The sequence below is a fragment of the Rhea americana genome, unplaced genomic scaffold, assembly GCF_003343005.1.
Source record: "Rhea americana isolate MKP2758 unplaced genomic scaffold, rheAme1 scaffold_102, whole genome shotgun sequence".
NCBI classification, from domain to species: domain Eukaryota; kingdom Metazoa; phylum Chordata; class Aves; order Rheiformes; family Rheidae; genus Rhea; species Rhea americana.
Genome location: NW_028185062.1, coordinates 350563 through 375232, shown reverse-complemented (window position 1 = coordinate 375232; position 24670 = coordinate 350563). Strand labels below are relative to the sequence as shown.

The window sequence follows — 24670 nt, the reverse complement described above, 5'->3', positions numbered from 1 at the left end:
AAAAAAAAAAAAAAAAAAAAAAAAAAGAGAGAGAAAAAGAAAGAAAGAAAGAAAACCTAAAAAATCTCCGTAGAGATTCCCCAGCTAAGGCCCCTGAGAAGAGGGCTGGGGATGGTACCCTGTTCAGGTAACAGCTTTAGAGGCTGTTGTATTGTGCTTGTCACTTGGGGAAAGAGCCAGCAGTTGTGTAACCAGGTTTACAAACGCTTTCTCTGGGATATTCTATATGTTCTTATTTCAAGAGCTAACCTCGAGTCTTCAATGATCCTGCCACCAAGGTCTGACTGATGGTATTAAGCTGGGGCTGGACTTCACAAAAATATGCCCCAACTTTGATACAATACTAGTAAAGAGTGTTTCAGAGGAGCCCTAGTTTCGGAGAATTTGGGAAACAGAAATACTGTGAAGTTGCCTCACCCTCCTGCTTCCCAACTATTCCCTTCAGCCAAAACTCCTGCTACAGGAGCAGTGCAACCCAGCCCCAGGCACCTCCCATGGCTCCGGAGATGGAACAAGGTCCAGGTGCTCTGTCAGGCAGACAGTCTAAGTGCACAGGTAGATGCCCTCAGGTGGCTTCTGATGGGACATTTGTTATACCAAAAACACCAATTTAAAAGGATACCTTTGAAACCCATTAAATTGCTCAGTTTTTGCACAAACTATAGAAAACAGAGAGGTGAAGGCGATATATACGAGGGTGTGAAGAAAACAGCAGGAAACATGCAAAACGTTTCTGGGCACTATCTTAGCTTGAAAGAATAAAACAAAACCATCACATTTTGCTGAGGAGATTGTAGTTACGAAAAACAAGCATGCTGGGGCTTAACAAAATACAACATCAACTTTGATCAAATTTTCACTGCAGACTGATAATCACACGGGGTGGGGGGTGGGGGGGGAAATCAGTAAGTGCCAGGGCGAAAACGTAGCTACAATCAGAAGAAAGTGTAGTTCAAGTGTTTTCTGCTGATGCCACTCAAGTCACAAGTTTGAACTCGTAAAAATACATACTGTCTCCTCAAGGACAGAAACCAGATCAGCAAAATGTGACTAAGGAAGCCTCCTGAAAGATTGAGTCACACCATATAATTGACTTTTTCTTCAAAACTGTGTTTTTAAAACTAAGCACACAGAAAAAACTAAGCCTAGAAAGTGATTGGCTGTATGTTCACAGAAATACAAATACTCCACAAGGTATGCTAGCAAGGCTGCTCTGAAGACAATTACAAAGAATCAGATTCACAAAATCAAGTGGTTATCTTACGAAGGTCTAGAAAAATAGAAATTTTTTTAATATTCAAATGCAAGTTTAAATATTCCCCTTCAGCAGTCTTTCTAGCAAAACCAATTTGGCAGCACAAAAAAAACAAAACAAAANNNCAAAACCCAAAACAAAAAAAACAAAGAAAGAAACAAACATAATAAAAATACACATCAGCATCAAAGGTCAACACAAGGTCAAAGGTGAGAGTTCAAGCATCAGAGAAGCTGAAGAGACAAGGATTTGGACGATGTACTTGAACGCCACATCGACATGCTTTAGGCACAACGATGAACAAACGGCAGGAATCTAGAAAAAAAAACAAACCAGAAAGAGGGAGACCCACTGAGTTACACAGAGCAGTACATCCAAACACGGAGAGAGAGAACGAGAATGGGCACCGTACAATGAGACCTCCTGGGGAAGGGAGTCGACAGGGAAGGGCAGCACATGCCAACGATGGACAAGTAAAAGTCGAAGGACATGAAGGACACCAAGTAAACATCAAACTGCCAGAAACCAAATGGAAGCAGAGGCCTGGATTTCCCTCTCTGCACCTGGGCTGCGAGGCACTCCACGGCCTCGTGACGCACCGATTAGCATGCATTCGCCCTGTCCCRTGCCCAGGGTCTCTGCTAGCTCTAAGGAAGGAGCAGAGGAAGCACCCTCCCCAGGAGACTGACTCCAGAAAGAAAAAGAAAAAATATATGGCTCCAGGGCTAACATTTGCCCACAGAGATTAAGACCATGAGAGACAAGACAGAGGACACAAGGGATTCACAGGTGGTTTGATGGCTGAGACTCTTCTTGCATCCTAACATGGGAAGGTGGTAGGCAGTGGCAGCCCAGGAAATCCATGTCCTCTCTTTCAGCTATAGCCCCTTCTCATTCCCTAGGAGCCCAGGAAACTGGGACTGGGTAGTTTGAAACGGGGAGCAGGGGCAGGGTGGGGGGGAAGATTATACGAGACAAATAAGTGGAACCAAAAACCCCACACAATAGAGAATTCCTTAAGACTTGACTGCAAGTTAAGACTTGTCCTAGCTGAGCCCTTTTCATACCATTAGACCTGCACAGGGATTTTCCTTTCCCAACCTTTTATATGAACAGCCCCCAGGTCCCTGGCTTTTGAGGAAGGGATTCTGGGCTCTGAGAAGCTCTACAGTCACTGTTGCCAGTTCCATGAGTAAAAAGATGTGTTTCCTGAGGCCTTCTTGAGCTGAATTTTTAAAAATAATTCTCATATTAGAGTGATATAAATACCTCTGCTGCCTCCCCTCAGCCTCTAAGCTGTAGAACAGAAGGAACTTTTTGGGAAGAATGTGGGAAGTAGGGGTGAATGGAAGCAAGTTCTTTTCTCCTCTTTTTTAAGATTTCATCTTAGTCTCCTGTTTGGTGCCCTATTCTTCAGCACCTCTCAATGCTGCTGGTTAAAGACTGGTTAAAGGAGCAAGACATGAGACTTTCATGTGATCCTATAACAGAGTATCAAGCATTGCACTCCAATTTCAGCGTAAAGAAGCATACTGCCCACTAAACCTGCAAACTTACTAGTACTGCTGAAACGAATTTGCTCTTCACACTTTCCAATTTAGAGAAAGGACTTAATATGGAACTTACACCGATTCCAGCAAACAGAGCACAATGCAACTCTTATGGTTATTTCTACAGTTCTAGAAAYGCTCTGCGTAGTCTGCAAAACTGTGAGGTTTCAGCTGTTAACCAGAGAGGCAAATTCATCACAGGAACTCTGAGGCATGAGAAAAAAAGTAATAAAATCAAGTGACATCTAGCAGGCACCATAGAAATTCCTGACGTGATTTGTTTAGAGGTTTTTGTTATTTTTTCAAACATTTCACTTAGCATTTTTGAGGGGAAGACCAAGTTTCATTAAAGGTCTTCTGGAAGAGCAAAAACAGTCCTTAGACTGGCCTACAAAAGCAGAGACACAAGAAGCTGGATAAGAACTTAACAACTTAGGGAAAGTTATTTCACTGTGTCCCTGTTTTATTCTCACAACTCTGACAATGTAGTACGATTTTCTTCATTCTGTATTTTATACTTTGTGGTAACTTCGATCAGTGATGCAAAACATCCTTACATTTAATTGTCTGCATCAGGAGACTCTCAAAGCATATTACTTGTGTATAGCTGCACTGTTCATTTGCAATGTGATTTATCCAAGTTGCTTTTAGATGTTTCCAAATTAAATAGTTATGAACAATTTCACAACCAAATGGATTCTATTTGCCTTTCCTTCCCTAATCGACAACTATTAGCAAGAAGAAATGCTTGAGTTAATTCTGTCATGCAGGCAGGCTTCTAACACAACTTTTATCATTTAGGTGAAAGTCTTTTCCTCCTATTTTCTTCTAAGAAATTTTCTGAAGCACCTATTTTCCAGATAATAGAGCTCACAGCTAATAAATCTATCTCATTGTTAAGATGTAAGAAGACAGTCACTGCTGCTGTTTCGGATACCTTTGAAAAGTTGCAGTCCTCATTCTGCTTAGGCCTAACTTTAACAGCAACCAGAGGCATTGTCTCACAAYGCAAGCTTTGCATTGCTGGAAGAGAAAGCAAAGCTACAAGGAGACATCTAATTTTACTGCTGGTTATCTGCAGGGCTGAAGAATCTATGAGTCAGTTTGCTACAGTACTAGATACTAAGCAGCATCAGGCTAACACTTCGATTGTTCTCAATACTTCCATCTTATTATGGTATGTCAAGCAGAATCAAATATATTCTGAAAAGAAAATCTACTAAGTAGACAAATATTTCCATTTTGCTTCTAGAAATACACAAGTATTTCCTGGTGTACCTATGGAATTCTGCTTCATCAGAAATCCTACTAGCTTTTGTTGTAGAAAATTCTGATTCTTTGGTTTTTGAGCACACAGAATACTTTGCCTATATGGCTACTTAAGCAAATCCTTCTACAGTTTATTTGAACTCACTCAGCTCTTATCTTACTGTCCATGAAATAGAACATTTGACACAAGAACAGATTATAACCAAGACAYGTATCTAATGACAGCTTCCAATATTAAAATACTGCAGGTAGTATCAAGTTTGCCCCAAATGTTTTTGCTACTTTAATTTCTTACATCTTTTATCATTCCTTAATGATAAAATTATCTGCTGTTCTGCAGATAATTTCCTCCTCAGGATATTTCTGTGCATTACTGGAAGTATTCTGTCTTTCCCATCAGCTGCTAGTTCAGAATCTGCTTCTATGTTTTGGGCAGTTAAGCCCCATCAAGCCCCAAAACAGCTGACTGATTGGATCTGCACTTAAATGAGAACATGACAGGAATCTAAAAATCAAACAAAATCCCCAGGCCCCCAGCCTCTCCTGCCAATGAGTGAGGAGGAAAACTGGTTTAAAACTGGGAGGCAAGAAGAGCAGAAATCCCCAGAGTCAGTGGCAGYCACCAAGCAGACACAGAAATGTTGATTTTATCTGATCAGTTGCATTATCAAAAAAAAATCTGCCCCAGTCACAGACTTTATACATTTATTAACTTTGGCAACATACACATTGATACACACCCCTACTATGCCCCCCCCCCCCAAAAAAAAAAAAACAATCCCCACCCATGAAAGGAGGGGGAAATCTGAAACAAATGCACAAAAAGGGCAAAATCTTCAGCTGGTGAAAATTGATGCAGCTCTACTGAAGAGAGCAGAGCAGCACTGATTCAAGCCATCTGAGGATCACACCTTTCAGAATTTAACCTGCATAGATTTTTTTTTTTTTTTTGGCAATACTTATAATGTAGTTACGCCAGTAAGGCACAAGATCTAGCCCAAGTTATGTGTTTACGGTGATTATGTTTGGGACCAACCTAAGCCACAATGTAAACTGGTGAATTTCCTAACGTCAATAGAGTTGCATCTATTTGCAACAGCGCCAAGCTTGATTCAAAAGTTGCAGTACTGAGGACATGCTATAGGATGCGAAAGCTAAAATGTCTAGTTTAGGGCAACTGAAATGACTACTGAAGAGGCCAGAGCACCAGGTTAGAAGAGAAGCAGAACAAAGGTCTCAGATAGTACAGTGGGTAGGGTGCAAAGAAGGTAAGAGTGACTGTAGAGACCCCAGAGCACAGCGCTCTCCTCCACTGGTTCACAGCATTAATCTTCCCCATTTAGCAGTTGTTGGGCTGCAAACAGGCCACTGAAGATCAGTAGTTTCAATCATGCACATCATTATGTGTGTAAAACAATCACATTACGGATTCTACAAAACCCTGGCCTTTTTTTCCAGTGAAATAATTTAGGTAATAAATATTCTCCATCCTGGAGCTGTATAAAACTTCTATAAAAATAGAAACAACATTCTTGGTTACAGCAGGTTGCACTTGGAGCAGATGCTCCCAACCATGTTTTTTTTTTCTTTTTTTTCCTTGAAAAGTATATTATTTATATATTAAAAAAAATCCCATTATCACCCTGGAGGCCTTCACACTCCAACACTCTCTTCTCAGAAAACCAGGACACATCTCTCCCATTGTGCAGAATTCAAGTGTACATGGTTCACTTAAGTGTATGCTTACGTTTCTAGAGAGATCCAAATAATTAACATGGAAGGGTACCACATGCCAGCATAAATGGGAAATTTGGCAGTCTGGCCTTTCAACCTTTTCTACCAAAAAATGATCTGAATATTAATAATTTGTTTTACCTTTCTGCCATAAAAATAGATGGTTTGGTATCATCTAACTGATTTTCAATTTAACAATGAAAAGGACTCCTCTTGGATGCTATGGTCTTGTACTTCTGAGGTTTGAGATCCCTGGGGATCCAGTCTGTGTGAATACCTGACATTCCCAATGGACCACAGCAGAACCCCTTGCACACGAGCGCACATATTCTGAACAGGATTTCAGGTTTGATGAGTTCAGTGCTCCTCCTGCTGGAGCAGAACAGGAAATCCAAACCCTATGTCCGACCCCACACTCATTTAGCAGCTGGCTCCCAGACTGCAGTGTTACCTGGTGCCCTGGGAAACAGCATCACCAACCGGGAATATAAAGGAAACAAGGAAATGGAGAAAATGAGGTAATAGAACTTCTGTCAAAAGACATACATAAATTGTAAACTTCCTCTTGAGATAGAGGTGGATTTTTGGTGGTTATAACACGGGACTCTGCTCTTATTACTTCAAATGACTCAGGCCAGAGTGTCAAAAATCCTTTGAGCCCCCCGAAAACCAGTGTATAAAAGGCCCTTAGCAACACATTAGCAATTTCATAAGTGTGCAAATAAAGCATGTGTTCACTGGAGGGTTGAGTTTAATTTTCCTTCAGTATAGAGGATAACAGCTGGTGCCAAAAGGCAGAATAAGACTGGATGGCTCAATGCTCTGCTCTGGTTCAACAGCTCCTGTGTTATTCCAGTTTTGCACTGGCACACACCACCTTAAAGGAAAACTGCAGTTTAAAGAAATATCTAAATACTAGACTAAACCACTGCATAAATTAGTTTTTTTTTTTAAATAGAGAACTCTCTTTGCAACAGAGTAAGACTGAAAAAGCAACTGTCATGTGAACAGGTATGAAGCAGGAGCCTTAAGAGCTGTTTTAGGGTAAACTCTTGGCTTTGTATCCCAGTTTAGCAGTCATCTGAATAGAGAAACATGCTTATCAGATGAAGTCAAAGCAGTACTCTGTAGAAGGATGTTACTCCACAGATGTGGGGAATTTAAGAAAATGGTAGGAAAAAGATTTGGCAAAAAAATCTCCAGACTGTCAGGAATTTTGAGTTTCTTGTTTCTAGCCCTRTTTGTATTCTTCCAGACTAAGCTGTCTCTCTAAACCTTTCTACAATACTTAGCTGAATTATATAGGGATAATTTTCCCCAAGCATGAAGAAAGTCACTGCATCTCATTAATATTCAACTGTAAACGGTCAGTGAAATTTTCTGGGTTGAGACATTACTTAGTTTTATAAAGTGCTGCATATGTTCACAGTACTATATAAACATCACTTTATACACAGCAAAACAAAACAAAAAAACCCTGCAGTTTTCCTTTAACTCATAAATGTGTTCACCTTTCTAGCCTGTCTCCTGCTTAGAGAGGAATTAAGTCCCCACAAAGGCATACAGTTAAGGAAGCTTCAAAGAGTGGGGCATGACAAAGGCTATGTGGAGTCTGTTCCTTGCTCAGCCAAACTTGGACTGACTCAAGTTTTCCTTTCCCATCCTTGTTTTCATCAGCTGTKCAGCATTATTTCTGCTTCCCCATGTCCTCTCCCCCATGGCAGTGTGGTGTCAGCTCTGCTTCCCTGTCTCCTCTCCACCCCAAGGCAGTGTGGTGTCAGTTTCTGCTGCTCCCTTTTCTCTCCTCTCCCCACCCCCAAGGAGCTGGCATTGGTCCTTCTCAACACACACTGGTTACAAACACAGCAAACTTTAAATAAGGGAAAAAAAAAACCTCAGCGATATGGCACCTAAACTCCAAAGTAAAACACTGGAAACAAAAGCACAAACTTGTCCTCCATCCGAAGCGGGATTCCCAGCAGACGCTGCAGCCGAGTCTTCAGGGGAAGATGTGCCAGGTAGAACGGCATGGATCAGCTTCCAGGACTGCAAAAACACAGCCTTAGGGCTTTGAATCGCTAAGTGCGCTCCTCCCCAACTTACCAGAAGATCCTTCTCACTCCAGTCCCGGAGGGGAGGGGCGCTCAGTATGGCTTGCTGTCATTCTTAGAGCGCTTGAGTTGTACTTTCAGACGTTTCATGCCAATCTGAAAGCCGTTCATGGACTGAATGGCAGCCTGCGCAGAGACAGGATTGTCGTAACTCACAAAACCTAATGAAAGGAAAATACATGATTACAACAYGCCAAAGTTCTCCACAACAGTTACTCATGACTGGAAATGCAGGCCCTCAYAGCCTGAGAGAGGCTTGAATGAAACGCCATTTTCAAAAACTCGCAACTCTATCATATCATTCATAAACACCTCTCATACCTGTGAGAAAACTAGATCTGGAAAATGTTAATCTCTATATGAAAGCTCAGTAAAGATAGTAGTGTAACACTGCTACCAATATCATGTTTAGACTTCTGTCTGATGAAGGAAAAAAAAGTTATATTTCATTCGATGGCTGTTATCATTGTCCAGGGAGATCATTCTATATACAGATGTTAAAGCCTCAGCATTTTCTTTGTCTTTCAAAAATCATTAACTTGCTAGCATGTTTTGATTATCCAATACTAGAAAATATAAGATATTAAGTAAGCACAAGGCTACCAAAACCATGGAAAAAGGCTGACCTCTCCTATTCCATCAGAGAAAGCCTCCACCTAGCAAAACAGTCATGAGACCTTAGGGCTCTAAACACTACATCTGCTCTCACTGGGGTTTCCAAAGAGGGGAAAACAAAACCACAAACCTTTTACTCTGCTCTTGTGGCAATACAAACTTAAGAATTTCATTGAAAATAATCTAATTGAATAATAACAGCAGAATGACAAGTTGATTTGGAGTTTTAGGATACAATTCCTGCCCTGATACTCTTCCAATCCAATACATGCTAAGCAGAGCATTAGGATGAGAAATGCAACAAAAGATAGGTAGCAAATAACAGCTGAAATGATTTTATTTCAATTATAAAGGTTTCAAGAATTAGGAGGAAGTTTTAAAAATTGCCTACTGAGCATTTACAAACCAGAGATAAGCACTCCCTACTGTATTGTAGACATAATAATAAGTATAAATAAAAATAATTCACAGTGATAATAATAAATGCAAGTAGTATACACATCAATGTAAATAATTATTGAAAAGACAAAGTGAGGAGAGAAGGAACTGTATCACAACTACAATTTGCAAACATCAGTCATGGTGAATTAACTAGGGCCATAATGGTATAGTGAGGCATAACAATATGAAATTAGAAAAAGTCACAATGAGGCATGAGGGAAAATACACTTCATTATTGGAAGAACTCTCTCTCTCTCTCTCTCTCTCTCTCTCTCTTTTTTTTAAGGCATAAGAAAGATTCACCACTTCACTTAAAAACTAGACTGGACAAAATACTGGAAAAAAGATTACTAGGAACAACAAGCCAGAGATTCCAAAGGCACATACTGCAGTGAAGCCCAATTTGCAAACAAAGCACAGGAGATAACAGGATGGGAAAACTCAAGTGAGTCACACATACCAGTGTAGATGACATCACTTAACGCTGTGGTCTTAAAATACAAAACTTTATTGAATTAATCAAATAAAGTAGATAAAGTAGTTCAGAAAAGTAAATACCTAGTTGTCATCACTGTCCCTTGTCCCTCACTGTGAACTTCAAACTATTTTTTTCTCTCCCAAAGAGCAACTTCAACTTATCTTCTCATTTTCTACTAAGTTGGTCTTTCTACTGTGCACCCACTTCTACAGGCCACGATTAGCCTCAACATACCAAAACACTTGCTTAGATTGGTCTGCTTGTCAATGAAAACCTTTGCAGAGACGACGTTTCCAAATGGCATGAACATCTGTAGCAGATCCTGGTCCCCAAACTCCTGGGGGAGATGGTAGATGAACAGATTGGCTCCCTCTGGACCTTCAAACAGCAAGTAGAAATAAAAGTTCAGAAGAAAGCATGTGTAACAGGCCTACTTCACAAAAAAGGTGAAAGAGCCATTCAAGCCAACCAAATTGTCAAAAAACAAACAAACAAAAAAAACCAAAAAAAACCCCAAACCAAAAAAACCCCACCACCACATACACAAAAAAAATTCCTGTAACAATGAACTTGCTGTGGGCACTTCTGCAGAGTACTTGATTCCAGAGTAAGTCAGCATAATCTCCTGCTGGGATTGACCATTCAAATAATTCTAGCTCTTTCTCCAGCATTTTTGCCTGTAATTTCCATTCTGTACCAAAACAGGCTTACAGATCTTTGCTGTAACAAAGGCCAAATAGGCAGACTGAGGCCCAAAGGCAGACTAAAACAAAAACTGGTTATACCAGGCTTGTTGTAAAAAGAAACTAAATAAATCTCAATATAAACTACAAGTAACCATATTACCCATATTATCCCAAATTCTTAGTTCTAATCTCTTGCTCCATGATTTTTTTCTAATCATTCCACATTCTGTTTAAAATTATCCCCACATTTTTCATTATTTTACACTACATGTTAAATTAACTCTGAATCTAAAGAGCAAAAAGATCAGCATTAAGGACCTGGGGAAAGAGGAGAAGGACAAAGACACAGGGGTCCAAATTTAGAAATAGAAAGAAAACTGAATTAAGAAAAACACAACTAATTCTCTGACAGTGGGATGTATAAGGCTGCAGAGCCACGCTCTCCTCTCCCCTGAGAAAATGGAGGGGTGCTATTACTAAGCATCTAAGGAAGATAATCCAAGGACACACTTCCTATATAAAAGCTACTTTGGACAGCCCTTAGCAGAGGGACCTTAAAGATTTTCCTTACTTATCTTTTGAGATTCTAGAATTTTAAACAACGCTATCAAATAAAAGCTCTGTAGATAAGGTAGCTGCAAGGGTTGGGCTTACCCTTTTGAAAACCTCTCTGAAGTAGTTTGCACAATTTTCTGCCTACCTTCTTTTTGACTTCCTGCTGCACCAATACTCTGCTGTGTTAAGAGACTCTGATTATAGAGTGTGGGCAATGCAGCAGCAGCATATTGCTGGATTCCAGAATAGGCTTGGGTGAGCGCTTCCATTGTGCTACCTGTCCCGTTGGAGAGACCACTACTGCCAAGTCCTCCATTTAAGGCTGCCATTCCTGTATAGGAAAGAGGAAATAAAGATGACTGAGTACTGCCACTGAGCCAGATTAATTAACTTTTAATTTTCTGCATTATTATAAAGAAGTAGGGAGTATGAAAAAAAAAAAAAAAAAAANAACTGGTACAGCTTCATGTGGAATGACAATCAGCTATTTCTCCCACTCACCACAACACACAGCTTACCTGCTAGAGAGCTAACATTGAGGCCTGCTGTAGCCCCTGCCAGTGTTTGCAATGCTCCAAGAGAAGCCATTGGGTTAACAGAGGAGCTGCTACTGGAGCTAGGTGAGGAACCTGCTATAAAAATAAGATAATTAAACTTCAAGCAATGTTTTTTTGGTCTTGATAATTAAATTTTCATAAAATAATTTCTGCAGAAAAAGCTAGCAGTGATTAGACCAAGTCTTTATGTCTAAAACTCCCAAACCCACAACCTGATTGATCATACCACTTGTATCATCTCTTTCCTGTGGTTTCAAAAAAACTCCTCTTCATTGTAACATCTACTCTTGTAGCAATAATAATTTAATGAAAAGAAAGAAACTTAACATTCAGTCAATATATGCTAAACTTGCTTCCTCAGTGTAAAGTGATCAGCAGCAATGCCCCTTTCCCACTGACTGAAGTGAGATAAGAATTGCTATATATTAACATCTCTCCTTGAAACACCACACAATGTGAGAAAAACCTGAAACAGATACTAGAGACATTAAACACAGCTCCAGTGGAACTGAGCATATGGCTTTTCCATACTGACAGAGCAGGAACAGCAGATGCCTACGTTTTTCTGACACATGAAATAATTTTTCACTATAAAAATCCTGCTGCTGCAGCCAGGGCTATGACAAGGAGAAGTCTCGCATCCAAAATACAAAGTCTATCCTCTACTGACTGYGACACCAACTTCCTCAGCCATGTTATTCACTAAGCAAAGCCTTAAAAATATGGTTCCTAGCAGACTAATAGCTTATATGGCCTGCCAAATTTTACAAGAGGTAGAAGTTCTAGAGGAACAGGCAGCAAAACCAAGAGACTAAAACTTGCCAAACTGGTATATCAAAAGAAACAGAGGTTCACATTTAGGTCATAAAGATTACTTCCATGATAAAAATGATTATACAGCTGTGGTCTTCCTAAAGGTGTGTGGACTACTGCTTAAAAGTTGGAAGAAGGTAGTAAATAAGAAAAGTTATACCTATTACTAGAAGGTTTACATTTGCTGTGTAATATCCATGGAAAAACATTCAGAGATTCTGCTGCAAATCAAAAGATATTGAAAATCGCTGCTATAGAGGCATCTTATATTCAACTTTCTAGAAGAGTTTATCTGTCTGATCTGTGGTAACAGAAGAATTGAAATTTAGGCATTTTCAGTTTCCTTCTCGCTTTTGTAGTCTTCAGTATGCTTTGTATACTCATTAAAACTTTGGAAAAAAAAAAGAATTTTCAGCATTTTTCAACTGGATTTGCACACATTACGTACTTGCCACTTCATATATGTTATACAAAGTCTTTGCTAGAATGGAATATGGTAACAATTTAAGTTGAATAATGCAAACTTGCCTAACAAGCAAGGGCAAAGTAGGATCTTGCACCCAACAAAAGCTGCGTGAGAACACAGGGAGCTACACTTCAGACAATAGTTTAGCTTTTGTGCTGACAGAGGAAGTGACAAACCTCCTCTGSGAAAAGTTTTAGACAACTTTCTTAACAAGTCAGAAATTGAAAGACAGTGTCCCAACATGTATTTCAAGATGCTGACTGAGGAAAAAGGAAACACTTCCTGTCTTACAAACAGTAGCATATTAAGCGTAAAACGCAAAGAACTAGTTACAGTCTATCCTACAAGGTGTTAGAAAAACAGCACAGCTAGTGCTATAAAATCCAACATTCAGAAATGATACAGCTGCTTTAATTTTTGAATGTGATTTGTTTCTGCAACTGTTCATTGCTAAGTTACGTAAACCAAACAAATGCTTCTTTTGAAATGGTCAAGAACATCATGTCAAAAAAGGTAGTGGCAGGGGAAAAAAAAGAATAAAGCCAATGCTAAAAGCAAAATAAGAGAGAGAATGGATGCCGTAACTACTTTAAAGGATCATCATTTTATATCAGTTCATTTACACCACTGCAAAAAGCTGAACATATTATTTTAGTTTAGCTGACTTTATCAGAAATGTGSTTAAGCAAAACAAGTAATGCCTTAATAAGAGATATATGGCCTGAAAATACAAAGAAAAATTAACACACTGTGGTTTGTATGTACATACGAACAGCTGTACTGAGTCAGACAAAGGTTCACCTAACTCAATATCCCATTTCTGATGATGACTAAAGGCAGATGCATAATAGAAGGGCATAAATACAGGGCAATTGCAAAGCAATACTTCCTAGGCAAACTCCCACAGCTTCCAACAATCTACAGCTCAAGGACTTTTTCAATGAGGGCAACAATTTTGTATTCAAGTCCCTGTTTACAGTCTTCATTCATGAATTTCAGTACACTTGAGTCCCCAAACCTTTGGCTCTACTAGGTTCTGTGTCACTGAGTTCTACAATTTTAAGTATGCATTATGTGAAAAAATACCTTTTTTCATTTATTTTTTCAACTGTCAGCTGAGAAGTTCATTTGATACCCTGTAATTCTTGTCTTGGAAGATSCAGTGACCAGTCTTTCCCTATTCATCTCCATCACATCACTAATATATTTATAGGCTTTTATTATATCCTCTCCTCTGTGTCATTGTTCTATTTTCCAGGCTCTTTAGTTGCTCCTGATAGGGAAGAAATTCCACAGTTCCAATCATCTTTTCTGTTCTTTTAGTTCTAGCATATTTTTTTAAAAATCAAAACCAGCACACACTAACAAGAATGGAAAAAACATCAAGTTTATACATGTTTTCCTCTTGCCTCCCAATTCTTAGCATYATTTCAAGGTTCTTTTTTGCTTGCTATTAAGCTTACAAATCAACAGATAGTTCTAAGAAAATGTATCTAGTGACTTATCTTGTAATGGTACTTCGGCAAGATACAGAATCTTATGTATATGTTCCCTACAGGGGTGCACTGCCAAAAAATAAAAAAGAAAGAAAATACCCAAACCTAACTCTGACTATGTTTCATTCAAATAGTATCTGTAAAATCATGCTCCAGGGCTCCACCCCCTCACATGTAATAATAAAAAGGACAGAACATGCTTTTCCCTCTCAGTTTATCTCAGAYAAGAAAAACTCAAAGATTAAATAGTATTCTAAAGTAGAAAGGCAGGAGGCACAAACACATGAGTGGACCTAAACAACCAGCCTACCTACAGATGTCAGCTATTGGAATGATAAATTAAGAAATCACTGTTAGTTTGAACTATAGCTGTACGGACCATTAGGAAGCAAAGTAAGACTATTAATATTGACAACGTTCCATTGCATAGACTATAACTTACTGTGAAATCATTTGTAAGACAACCAAAAACTTCTTTACCCTTTCTAGTGTGAACACAAAAATGAGGATTCCTTGTAAAGAGTTTTGCATTGATGATATAAGAAGATGGTGTAAGATTCATGGAACACATTATTACTTCTACAGAAGACAGACCACACTTCAGAAAGAAAAAGCTAAACCAATTTATTTCCCAGGATAAATACGAAACAGAAATCACAGTTTCACTGTGTTGAGTCACTTTATCTTTATGAAAACCGCGTAAGATGACCTGACCATTGAAGCATGCATCTTCCCTACCTTTTTGGCCAAAGTGCTAGCTACCAGGAATATTGTCACCATGAACAAGCAGATTAGAAGGCATGCAGTCATCAGTTAAAAGGGCTTTCCTGTCAGAAGGGAAAGGGCTAGATTAAGTTCTCACTGAGAAACGGGGTTTGTAACAGGAGTTATCTTAATGATCAACAACAGGATGAAATGAAGTAAAATAATTTTGAGGATATTTGGCCAAAACAGCTGCTGAATGAACTCCAATAGAACTTACTGAAAGGCCAGAGAGCTTTCAAAAGTTTTTTAATGAATAGTAAGGAATAGCTGGCAAAGATGATGAAACTAGGACAGGGATATTAACTATGAACTTGTTGAGGTAGGCAGATTAAAGGATTTTCCTGATGCTTAGCCTGGAAAGAATAAGTCTGTTCTAACTCAGTCATCTAGCATCGAAGCAATGAGGTAAACAGTATTAAAATTCAGGCAAAGAATCTGACTGAACTGTACCAGAAATAGTTCTAGTAAGAGCAGAAAGACTCCAACATCCCTAAAAACAATAYGATTGTGGACATGTTAAGGCCAGCAAAATTATCTGGTCTTTATTGGACCTTGCTTTGATGGAAGGAGGAGAAAGAAAAGTATATCTGCACTTCCAAACATGCCATCTTGCACTGGAGCAGACTATTTSTGTTGATGTTCGAGTCAAAAGGATGGCTTCCAAGATGCTCCAGTCCTGAAATACTTCCATCATCTCTTTGAATGTCTCGTTCACAGATCAGCAGTTTAAATGAGAGATTATCTGCTATGGTCACAGTCCCTGTAATATGGATTACCTACAGATRAATGCAGCAGTAGACTCAATTTCTAAAGGGCAGATTTGGCAGTTGAAGGAACTTTGCCTCATCCTGTTCTACACTAAAAACAAACAAACAAACCCCCTAAACACAAAACTCCCACCACACCTGCCTGCCAAAATCTAAAAAGAATGACCTGAAATGTGCAGGAATACAGCACAACAAAAATACTTAACACCTCTGAGTTCACCCATACTGATGTGTAACCTGGGCCTAGTCTACAGACTGCACTGTGAGGTCCTCCAAGTAAGTTCCCTGACACACAGAAGATTATCAGTATGGGTGAAAGAAAATTAAAATAGTAACAGCTCCTAATTGTCTAGATTTTTCCACCAATTATGTAATTTGAGGACAATCTGGGATAGATGTCAAAACAAGCATCAGGTGAACATTTGGATGACAGATGGATAGAAGTCAAGCCAGTAGTCATCTCATCTGCAGTTAGGTTTAAGAGGTTATCATAGTGGATGTTGCCATATGTCCCACTTAGACAAGGCAGGCATTTACATGGCACTGAATGGCTATATACTGAGTATTTTCCAAGATCTAAGTATGGTTCAGGAGGGATTCTCTGGCTAGTKTGAAGTCTAACAGTGTTCTGTGTGAACACATGTAGTGTGAATGCACATACAAACAACTAGTCAAAAGAGAGTTTCAAGTTTGCTTTCGTAACAGATAATAGCTTGTGCAGAGTGATGAACTACAAAGATTTAAAACAAATTATGAGAAGAAATGAGATCAAATGTTGCCTATAAGCATTGAGGCTTTTTTCAATTTAAATGCAGTTCTAAAATGCAAAGCATATTCATATCTCTAATGAAAAGCCCTAAAACTTTCAGGTTTTGACAGATCAGTTACTGCATATAGACCATATAACCTACAGAATCTCTTTCTTTTTCTTTTATTTCTCTTGAACAAAGCCAATCTCTACTCTTTGAAGTTATGCTAGAAAATACGTGCTAAGAGCAATACAATAGTGGCTGCTTCAGGTTAAAGAAAGCCTGTGAAGGATAAACTACCTGATACAACTCTCTAGGATATTCACTCAAATGACCCATCATGATCATTTGATCGCTGACACGCAATTGTTTACTGACATGACAGGCCACCATAAATTTGCTTAGATTCAGGATAGATGGTGCTTGAAAAYGGACCACGGTTCCCAACACCAAGCCCCCTGCCAGCCAGTGTGATCAAAAGGGCAACAGAATCCTGAGACGAGTCCGGAAATGATACCTGCAAGGCGCTGTGGGACATTTACAGAGGGCAAAATTCACAGAGGGCAACCAATCCCAAAGAATCATAAAATCATAGCTTTATTTCTGAGGATCATCTAATCCAACTGTCTGCTCAAAGCAGGGCTAACTTCAAAGTTAGATAAGCCTGTTAAAGGCCCTGTCCGGCTGAATCTCCAACTATCTACAAGGAGGGAGATTCCACAGCCTCTCTGGGCACCTGGTTCCTGTGTTCACAACTCTCATCATTAATTTTTTTCCTTTATATCCAGCCAGAATTTTCACTGTTGCAACTTGTGTCCATTGCTTCTTGTCCTTTTGCTGTGCACTTCTGAGGAAAGTCTGGCTCTGCATTCTGCAGCATGTGTGACGCATCTKAACTCTACAACCTGCCAGTCCTTTTCTCCACCTCAACAGACAGGAGACTAAACTTGCTCCAGATGGTAGAAGATGGAGCCAAAAGGGAAATCTTGGTTCCAAGCGCCAGTCATAGCAAAAGTAACCTGACCATTCCAGCTCTGCTACTACTTGAGGAAACATGGGGAGAATTCTCAATTATATTCACTTTAATGCTTTCTCTAAGAGGAAGCAGCAGAAGATTGTAAATATAACTCTCATATGGCCTCAGCCCTCTATTTTTTTTTTTAATTATATCATAGGCTACTATTGCTGGTAGTCAAGGTAAATTTTGAAATTTTTATCTTTAAAGATTAAAAATTACATTTTTTTTYYTTTTTTTTTGTGGAGAAAACCCATCTAACAACAGAAGACTCTGAGCTCAAGTCTCTCAAAGATTTCTTAAGTAGAAAGTTGGGCAAAACACTCAGTTTAATTTCTGATCTTGTGACATTTGGGTTTCTAAATAGCTTTTCTTTGTAATCACCCTTTCTTATCCTGGTTCACTGGACCTTCAACACAATGCAAAAAGCTACCTGTGGCAGTTTAAAACATGTTTTTTTCCCCTCTTTCTTTTGGTCTCTCATAACCACAGGTGAGGATGTCAACTCTGTAGGCTGTATTTCAAAACCTGATAAGCAATTTGGCTTTTTATGAAAGACAGGCCTCCCTTCCTAAGCCAAAATTTAGAAATAACTCTAAAGATGCGAGTAGGATACTGACTCACRTTTGAGATAAAAGTTGAGCATGACCAAAATAAGCACAGTTTAATTTTTATTCCCTTATTTGTTGCATTTAATGATAATGTTTAACAATGTTATCAGGAGGACTTCGTTCAGAAATCCTAGTCTCTCTGGATAGAAGAACGTACAYAGCCTGAAGAAGGACAAAAAGCCCCCTCAAAACTAAACTCTTCCACTCTATCCAAATAAACAAACAAAACAACAACAGGAAGAGTAAAATACTGATTTTTGATGTGCACTATATATAGTCAGTTCCAAATAATCTATTTCCAACAGATTAGCAACTCTACTTCTGCAAGATACCTGTAGTAGCTTTCTCTCCACTAATGTCAAAGGAATATAAAGTGGACTTTTCTAGGGCACAGAATGTATTACTTCATGCTTAAGGCATGTTCTACATCAGCCTCTAGAGGGACACACTATGTCTGCCACAGCATATGCCTRAAATCACTGATCAACTGAATACGTGATGACATTGTAATAACATGACTGGAAAGAGGCCACCTACCTTTGTTTCATGACAGCCTCAAAAATTCCGTTACTTAAATTAATCTGACTATTTGCAGAAAGGAACACAACAGGTTAAAAAAGAACAAAGAAATTGGTGGCACACAGATACCTCACTAAACAAATACCAGAGAACCTGCTAGCCATCCTTTAAAGAACCAACATGGATATGACAACAGAAGTCAAAAAAAMCAGGTCATATCTATTCTGGAATAACTCCCAAGGCAACCAAAGCGATAACACACTATGGCACAGGTAGTCTCTTACCTGAGCTGGTGAGCACACTCAGGGGACTGCTGGAAGAAGTGAGTGCAGCGGTGCCACTCGGTGTATTCTGAGCTGCAGTGGCCGCAGCTGCTAACGCAGCCAGGTTCTGTAACTGCATTGCATTCAATCCTGTAACACATTGAAGAATGTACAATTTCTGCTGTAATGGTAAAAAAGCTTATCAGATCCAGCAACCTCAGCACATCGTGAGGTCATCAGCAATGACAGAGATTAACTTAAAAGCAGACTTCAAAAGGAAAACCTTTTCCACATTGTAATCYCTTCACAAAACTAAAAAAAGTAGTCTTTCTTTGCCCAGATGGATGAGTTCTCCCTAAAACGCCAAGTGGTCATGATGCCAGATGTAGACTCCAGAGAACAGAAATTTCCAGGCAGTGTTCTTTCTTCTCAAGAAAGCATAGCACTTATAACGAAAAGTTAAGTCAGGGTTTGATAGCTCATCTGCACATCAGAGAACTAGTCTAGATACCAGGACAATGACCTTGGCTCACATCCCTCTATTCTCTGTATCGGAACAGCAACGACTGTAGAATTCTTAGAAAAGGCCTGTGCAACACACTAGACACAAAGTCACATCTTTAACCTGCCAGCACCTAATATCAGCACATTGTTTGGTCTCCTTGGCAGTGAAGAAGCAGCAGTCAATTGTGGGATAATTTTAAGTCGCAGTTCCTGGCCACAGGATCAACGAATGTATGCACAGGCTAGTCAGCTGGCCAAAAGAAAGTTGCAAAGGAAATGGGAAACATCARGCATATCATGGGTAAGCAGCCAAAATACTGCAGCAGGAAGATGTCTCAGTGTTGATGAACTTTTAGAGGACAATTTACCCAACTGTCTCACTTTCATTTTCAATCACAATTTTCAAATAAACTAGTCAGTAATGACAAAGTAATTTGCCCTCTTCCCCTGCCACTGGATTGTTACTGATACTGATCATCTTCAAGACTTTTATATTTTATACATCCTTCAGTAGACTAGCTCCATTCTTCCTGTTCTGCCACCCTTGCCTGTTCCCTATTTCCATATTGTGTCTCTAACTTTATTTATTCTAATAGTTCCTCCTCGTCCCAACTAACTTCAATCAATCCTTAGTACTTTTTCCTATAAAATTAAATCCAACATTAAGTTTATTGTCATTAATGTAACAACAACCAAATGTCACAGGTAGATATGGCACCTCTTCTTTTGGATGCTCAGTTAAGTACTTGGTAACAAAGCACGTATCTCAAGTAATTCAAATCTCAGTTTGTAATTTAAGTAGGTAAACCAACAACAAGAAAATTTAAATGGACAATGATCCAACGCAATATAAACCATCCATCTTCTTGACTTCTACCACCTTTCGCATACTTCATTTGTTATCTTATAAAATTATTTTCTCCTTGCGGTAGGATCTAATTCTTTATCTACATTCAGTGCCTATTTAGATTCTCAAGGTGCTACTGCCACACAGAAAAACAGTGTGAACTTAAAACCAAAAAGGTTTATCGTTTTTATTGTTCTATAGAGGGCTAGAACTCTTCAAGTGTTACAGCTAAAGCAAGGATAGAGCAGCTTGCTTCCTTTCTGAAGCAGTCTGGCATGTGTACACTGCACCTGTCCTCTTTTAATCACATTGTTTTCCCATCTGCTTTCAAATAGGGTCAAGATTAATTTTTGTCTGTTAAGTCTGATATAGAAAGGAATCTAATATCCTACTTTTCTTTCTATGAATTTCAAGAAAGGAGATAAGCTAAGATATTAATGGGACTTTGACACTATAACTTTTTCTGTGAATAATTAGACTTTGAATAATCATTTTAAAGCACTATGAAAGACTCACATTTCAATTTGCTATATATGCACACATCAGAATTCTCAATTTTTAAGATATTCTTTAAAGAGTGAAGACAAAATAACCCAGAAAATTTTATATGCAACCTCAAGTAGATAGGCCCCGACATCCTTACTGTAATAAAAATAAATATRAATTGTTATATTGTTTTTCTTCTTTACTACAACTTGCTTTAAAGTTGAAGCAAGGGAAAAAGCAGCATCATGTTCTTAACAAAATCTATATAGATCACAACCACACAGAAAATGAGATATTAGTGAAACTGATTAAAACAATAAAAGCCCACCCACAACTTTACTTCTGCAAAAGACCAAGAACTCTGAAGAGGTCTAACATGAAGGAAAAAACAAAAACCCTGAACTTAAGAGACCATGGTTAGAATCTACCTCAAATGTAAATAAAAATTCATTTAACAAACAACCTAACACTTCAAAAGCTTTTAATTGTTACTGATAGGTGTTCAAACACAAGTCAGACAAGCAAGACACACTACTTCCATAGCAGTTTTAAGTTAATCTCTGTGCAGACATGGCATGCAATATTCTGAACTACCACATACCTCTATGTGGTAAAACTATAATTATAATTATAGTTTTTCTATTGGCAGAAAAGCCTAGTGAATGCGGTGAATAGGGTTACTAACATGAATTTTACAGAGAGAAGGGACAATTTATTTCCAGCCAGTTCAGATTTTTTTTTTTTTTTGCTGTCTCCACATCCCCCAAAGATCTGAATTTAAGCTACTTCAGATGTCTTCACGTACAATGTTTTTATCTGCTGTACTTGGTGAATTATCTGCCTAGCAGTCTATAGCAAGGAATTTGATTCACATTGTCAATTAATAAAAATAAACATGTCCCTCCATCACAGCAAAACTGTAATTAACCACATAACTCAAGTGGAGAAAATAAAGAACCTGAATGAAGGACTAATTCATTTTCCTTGCAATACAGCATTTCCAGATTAGAGGTATTGAAGAAAGAAAGAWTTTGAAATAGGAGACCTAAAGAAGCCATCACCACTGAAACATATGCACTAAAGTATTTATTTTAAAACACAATGCTTCRAATCTGTATCTGTTTGAACAAAAATAGAGACCTCTATCTCTGTACCGTAAGAAAAGATAACTTTAAATACCAGAGGTAGGGGAGATTAACAGCATACCACAACTTACCTTGGGAACAATGATTAACTAAGATTAAGAAGGAACATTCACACTTGTAGTACAGTATTGCGTCATTCCACAGGAATAGATAAAATCAGGACTACTGATTTATACAAACAAGGTTAATGTATCTGCATTTTGACTACTTTCTCTACCCTCCTCCTCTTGACTTTGACACTGAATCTGTCTTCTGGTGGAAAAAACTCACCTCCCATTGGGTGGAGGCTGCTCAATGTGTTCAGGTTTCCAGATGAAGCAGCTGCTGTCTGCTGAAGGAGCTGCAAATAAAGCTAGACATTACACCAAAAAACAAAACAAGAGTGAGAGTGAGGGCTGGCTCCGCTTCTGGGAGAAACTGCATCACACCACAGCCAGAGCGCCGTCACAAAAGGAATTCCCATCACCCATGCACCACATCCTAGCAAAGGATAAAGAGAATTCCCCTTACACACTGCAGCCAGAGCACCACCATAGTAACAGTCCACAATGCCCATGCACCGCACCACACCACAGCCAAAGCAACAGCACAAGAACACTTTCCCTACTAGCATAAGTGTACTAGCCTAAGGGAAGTTAGTATCTAATGCACCAAGACAAAAAAAACCCTAGAATCAGCATCGAGCAAAAACTCCCYTTCAAAGCACCTCAGCCAACAGTGCCATCACTAAGGATACGCTACCTCAAGCCAGACTTTACAGCTGATGTTGCTAGCATAGGAAAACTGCCAGATGCCATACCAAAACCAAAGAGCCACTGTGCAAGGGGATTCCCTCCACATTCCTTTAGCACAAGGGCACAGCAAGCACATGAGGGAAATAAACTTCAGCTGAGAGGCTATTTAGAGGGATTTCCTATTCCTTTCTCCATTAACTAGGTGCTGTTATAGAGAAATTCCAATGAAARAGGGAATGCCCTCATTCTAGCAGTATATCATTGCAAGAATGAGGTCCAATTTTCCTTTTCTGCTCTCCAGATCTTGATGTCGCATGAAAACAGTTCTCATAGTCACTCTGGCAATCCATGTGAGACAGAGACAAAAGTACACGAAAAGCGCCCCGCCATTTAGAGACCCAGCAAAACCAACTGAAAGTAATGACCAACAGCAGACTAGCCTCCATCATGTCATTTTTGTTACAGAGTAATTTCTCTGTATTTCCTGTTTGTTTACTGTGCATTGTGAACTGCTTGGTGCTTGCACCTGACCTTGTTTTCTATTTACACAACATCAAATACTGTTCTAGGTCTCACTGGAAGAGGATGAGAAAAATAAATGCTGGAGAACGAACAGTGGAAGAGGAATACAAAATCTTTGTCATCAGATAGGCAGGGCATTTAAGAATTGCTGAATAAATACGGAGGCCACAACATATGAGGAAAATCTCCCCAGCACAAAGTAATTCTACATAAGCCAGGGRAAAAAAATGTTTCAGTGCACAGGGCTTCAGGGACTGGGGTTAAAAGCTCCACTGTCAGACATATCCTGAGCGACTGTTAGCACATAACTATTTCTTTGTGATTCAGCCTCCCCAACCACAAAATAAGGATTAAGAACCCTGCACCTATCAAAAGTCTTCTGAAAACAAAGGCATTAAACACTATATGAAAATGACACCATATGACACCATAATCAATAATGAAGAGATGAAAAAAAATCAAAGTTAGAAACTCACTGCTAAGTATTGGGGTCCAAGTGTGTTCAGACCAGCTAGGTTTCCCCAAACAGAGGCAGCACTGATCTGTTGCATTTGTTGCTGGAGTTGCTGAGCAATTCGTTTCTGCTCTTTGTCCTTTTGTGTGTCTGCAAATTTTACCACAATGGGAGAAGAGCAACCCTGCAAATARTAATTCATACAATTACAACCTTGCTATCCCTCCCCAGCAGTCACAGAAATGCTGCATTAAGACTCAATCACTGAAAGTTTTTTTCCCCCCTTTCACATATTCAAATAGTGTATATTACATTCTCATCTATTCAAACAACACTAATTTCCTTAGAGRTTCAAAACCTCTTTTACTTTTTTAATGCTTATTTGTGTTGTGGTATTTTCTCTGCAGATCAAGTTTCTATCTTGAGCTCTAAAAATAGGAGCAGAGCAAACACAGTAGGTTCACGAGTAGTACTTGTTGAGACTCACGTTGCACTTATCCTTCCCTCTGCCCCTAGTTTCCCAAACTCCATAGTGACTGCCTAACTCATTACATCTTTTTTTCCCCGTTCATCAACTTGTTTTACCTCCATGGTTTGTGCTTGGTGCATTGCTTTGATTGCTGTTTGTGCCATGGCTCTTGTTGTAAAAGTCACAAATGCACAACCTGGAGAAAGAAAAAAATGGAAAAAAAAAAAAAAAAAAAAAAAAAAAGGAACCAAGTCACTCACTATATCCACAATTACTGGGACAAATAAAGAAATTAAAATGGTTACTGTGAAAAAAAAATTACAGCAACTACTGAAATGCCACCTTGGGCTGCAAAAGGTGGCATCTGGAGGAGAAACTTGAACCGTTCGAAAAGTTTTGTGCTTACCTCGGCTCAGACCATCTGGGCCCCGTAATATTCTGCATTCTTCAATCTGCCCAAAGGAGGAGAACATCACTCGGATATCATTTTCATTGCACTTCTTGGATATCATTCCAATAAACAATTTCCTATCTTCTACTGCTAAGAAATCAAAAGATAAGAGTGTTACTAGCAAAGAAACACCTGTATCAAGGCAGAACTCAGATCACAGTTTTCCTTGTTTTTGTATGCCCTTTTYAGCTTTACCTTGTTTTTTTCTAGAAGCTGAAATAACTGGCTGAAAAAACAAAACTTTCAGTAAGGTAAAGCTGCCATGAAATAGCAYTGTTAATGGCAGGGGAGTGGGGGTGGGTGGAGATTGATGAAGACATATTAGACCTCATTTTGTCAAACA

The 24670-nt window shown here is 39.0% G+C and overlaps 1 protein-coding gene across 13 annotated transcripts in view; it reads right to left on the bottom strand.

The window, feature by feature from the left end:
• Positions 1-6: 6 nt before the first annotated feature.
• The window catches only part of CELF1 (CUGBP Elav-like family member 1), a 55259-nt gene continuing 30595 nt past the window's right edge, over positions 7-24670 (bottom strand). For 3 of the 13 annotated variants that reach the window (XM_085305621.1, XM_085305630.1, XM_085305637.1), the window contains 10 exons: positions 24283-24417; positions 23993-24072; positions 23430-23591; positions 21968-22049; positions 18737-18865; positions 11213-11326; positions 10840-11025; positions 9688-9831; positions 7912-8080; positions 7-1570 (listed from right to left, as the gene is read on the bottom strand). In XM_085305621.1, the coding sequence (XP_085161747.1) occupies positions 7953-8080; positions 9688-9831; positions 10840-11025; positions 11213-11326; positions 18737-18865; positions 21968-22049; positions 23430-23591; positions 23993-24072; positions 24283-24417 (1160 nt within the window). In that variant the 3' untranslated portion in view covers positions 7-1570; positions 7912-7952. The remainder of the gene's footprint in view (positions 1571-7911; positions 8081-9687; positions 9832-10839; positions 11026-11212; positions 11327-18736; positions 18866-21967; positions 22050-23429; positions 23592-23992; positions 24073-24282; positions 24418-24670) is intronic. The other 10 variants (XM_085305676.1, XM_085305712.1, XM_085305685.1 and 7 more) reach the window with 7 other exon arrangements.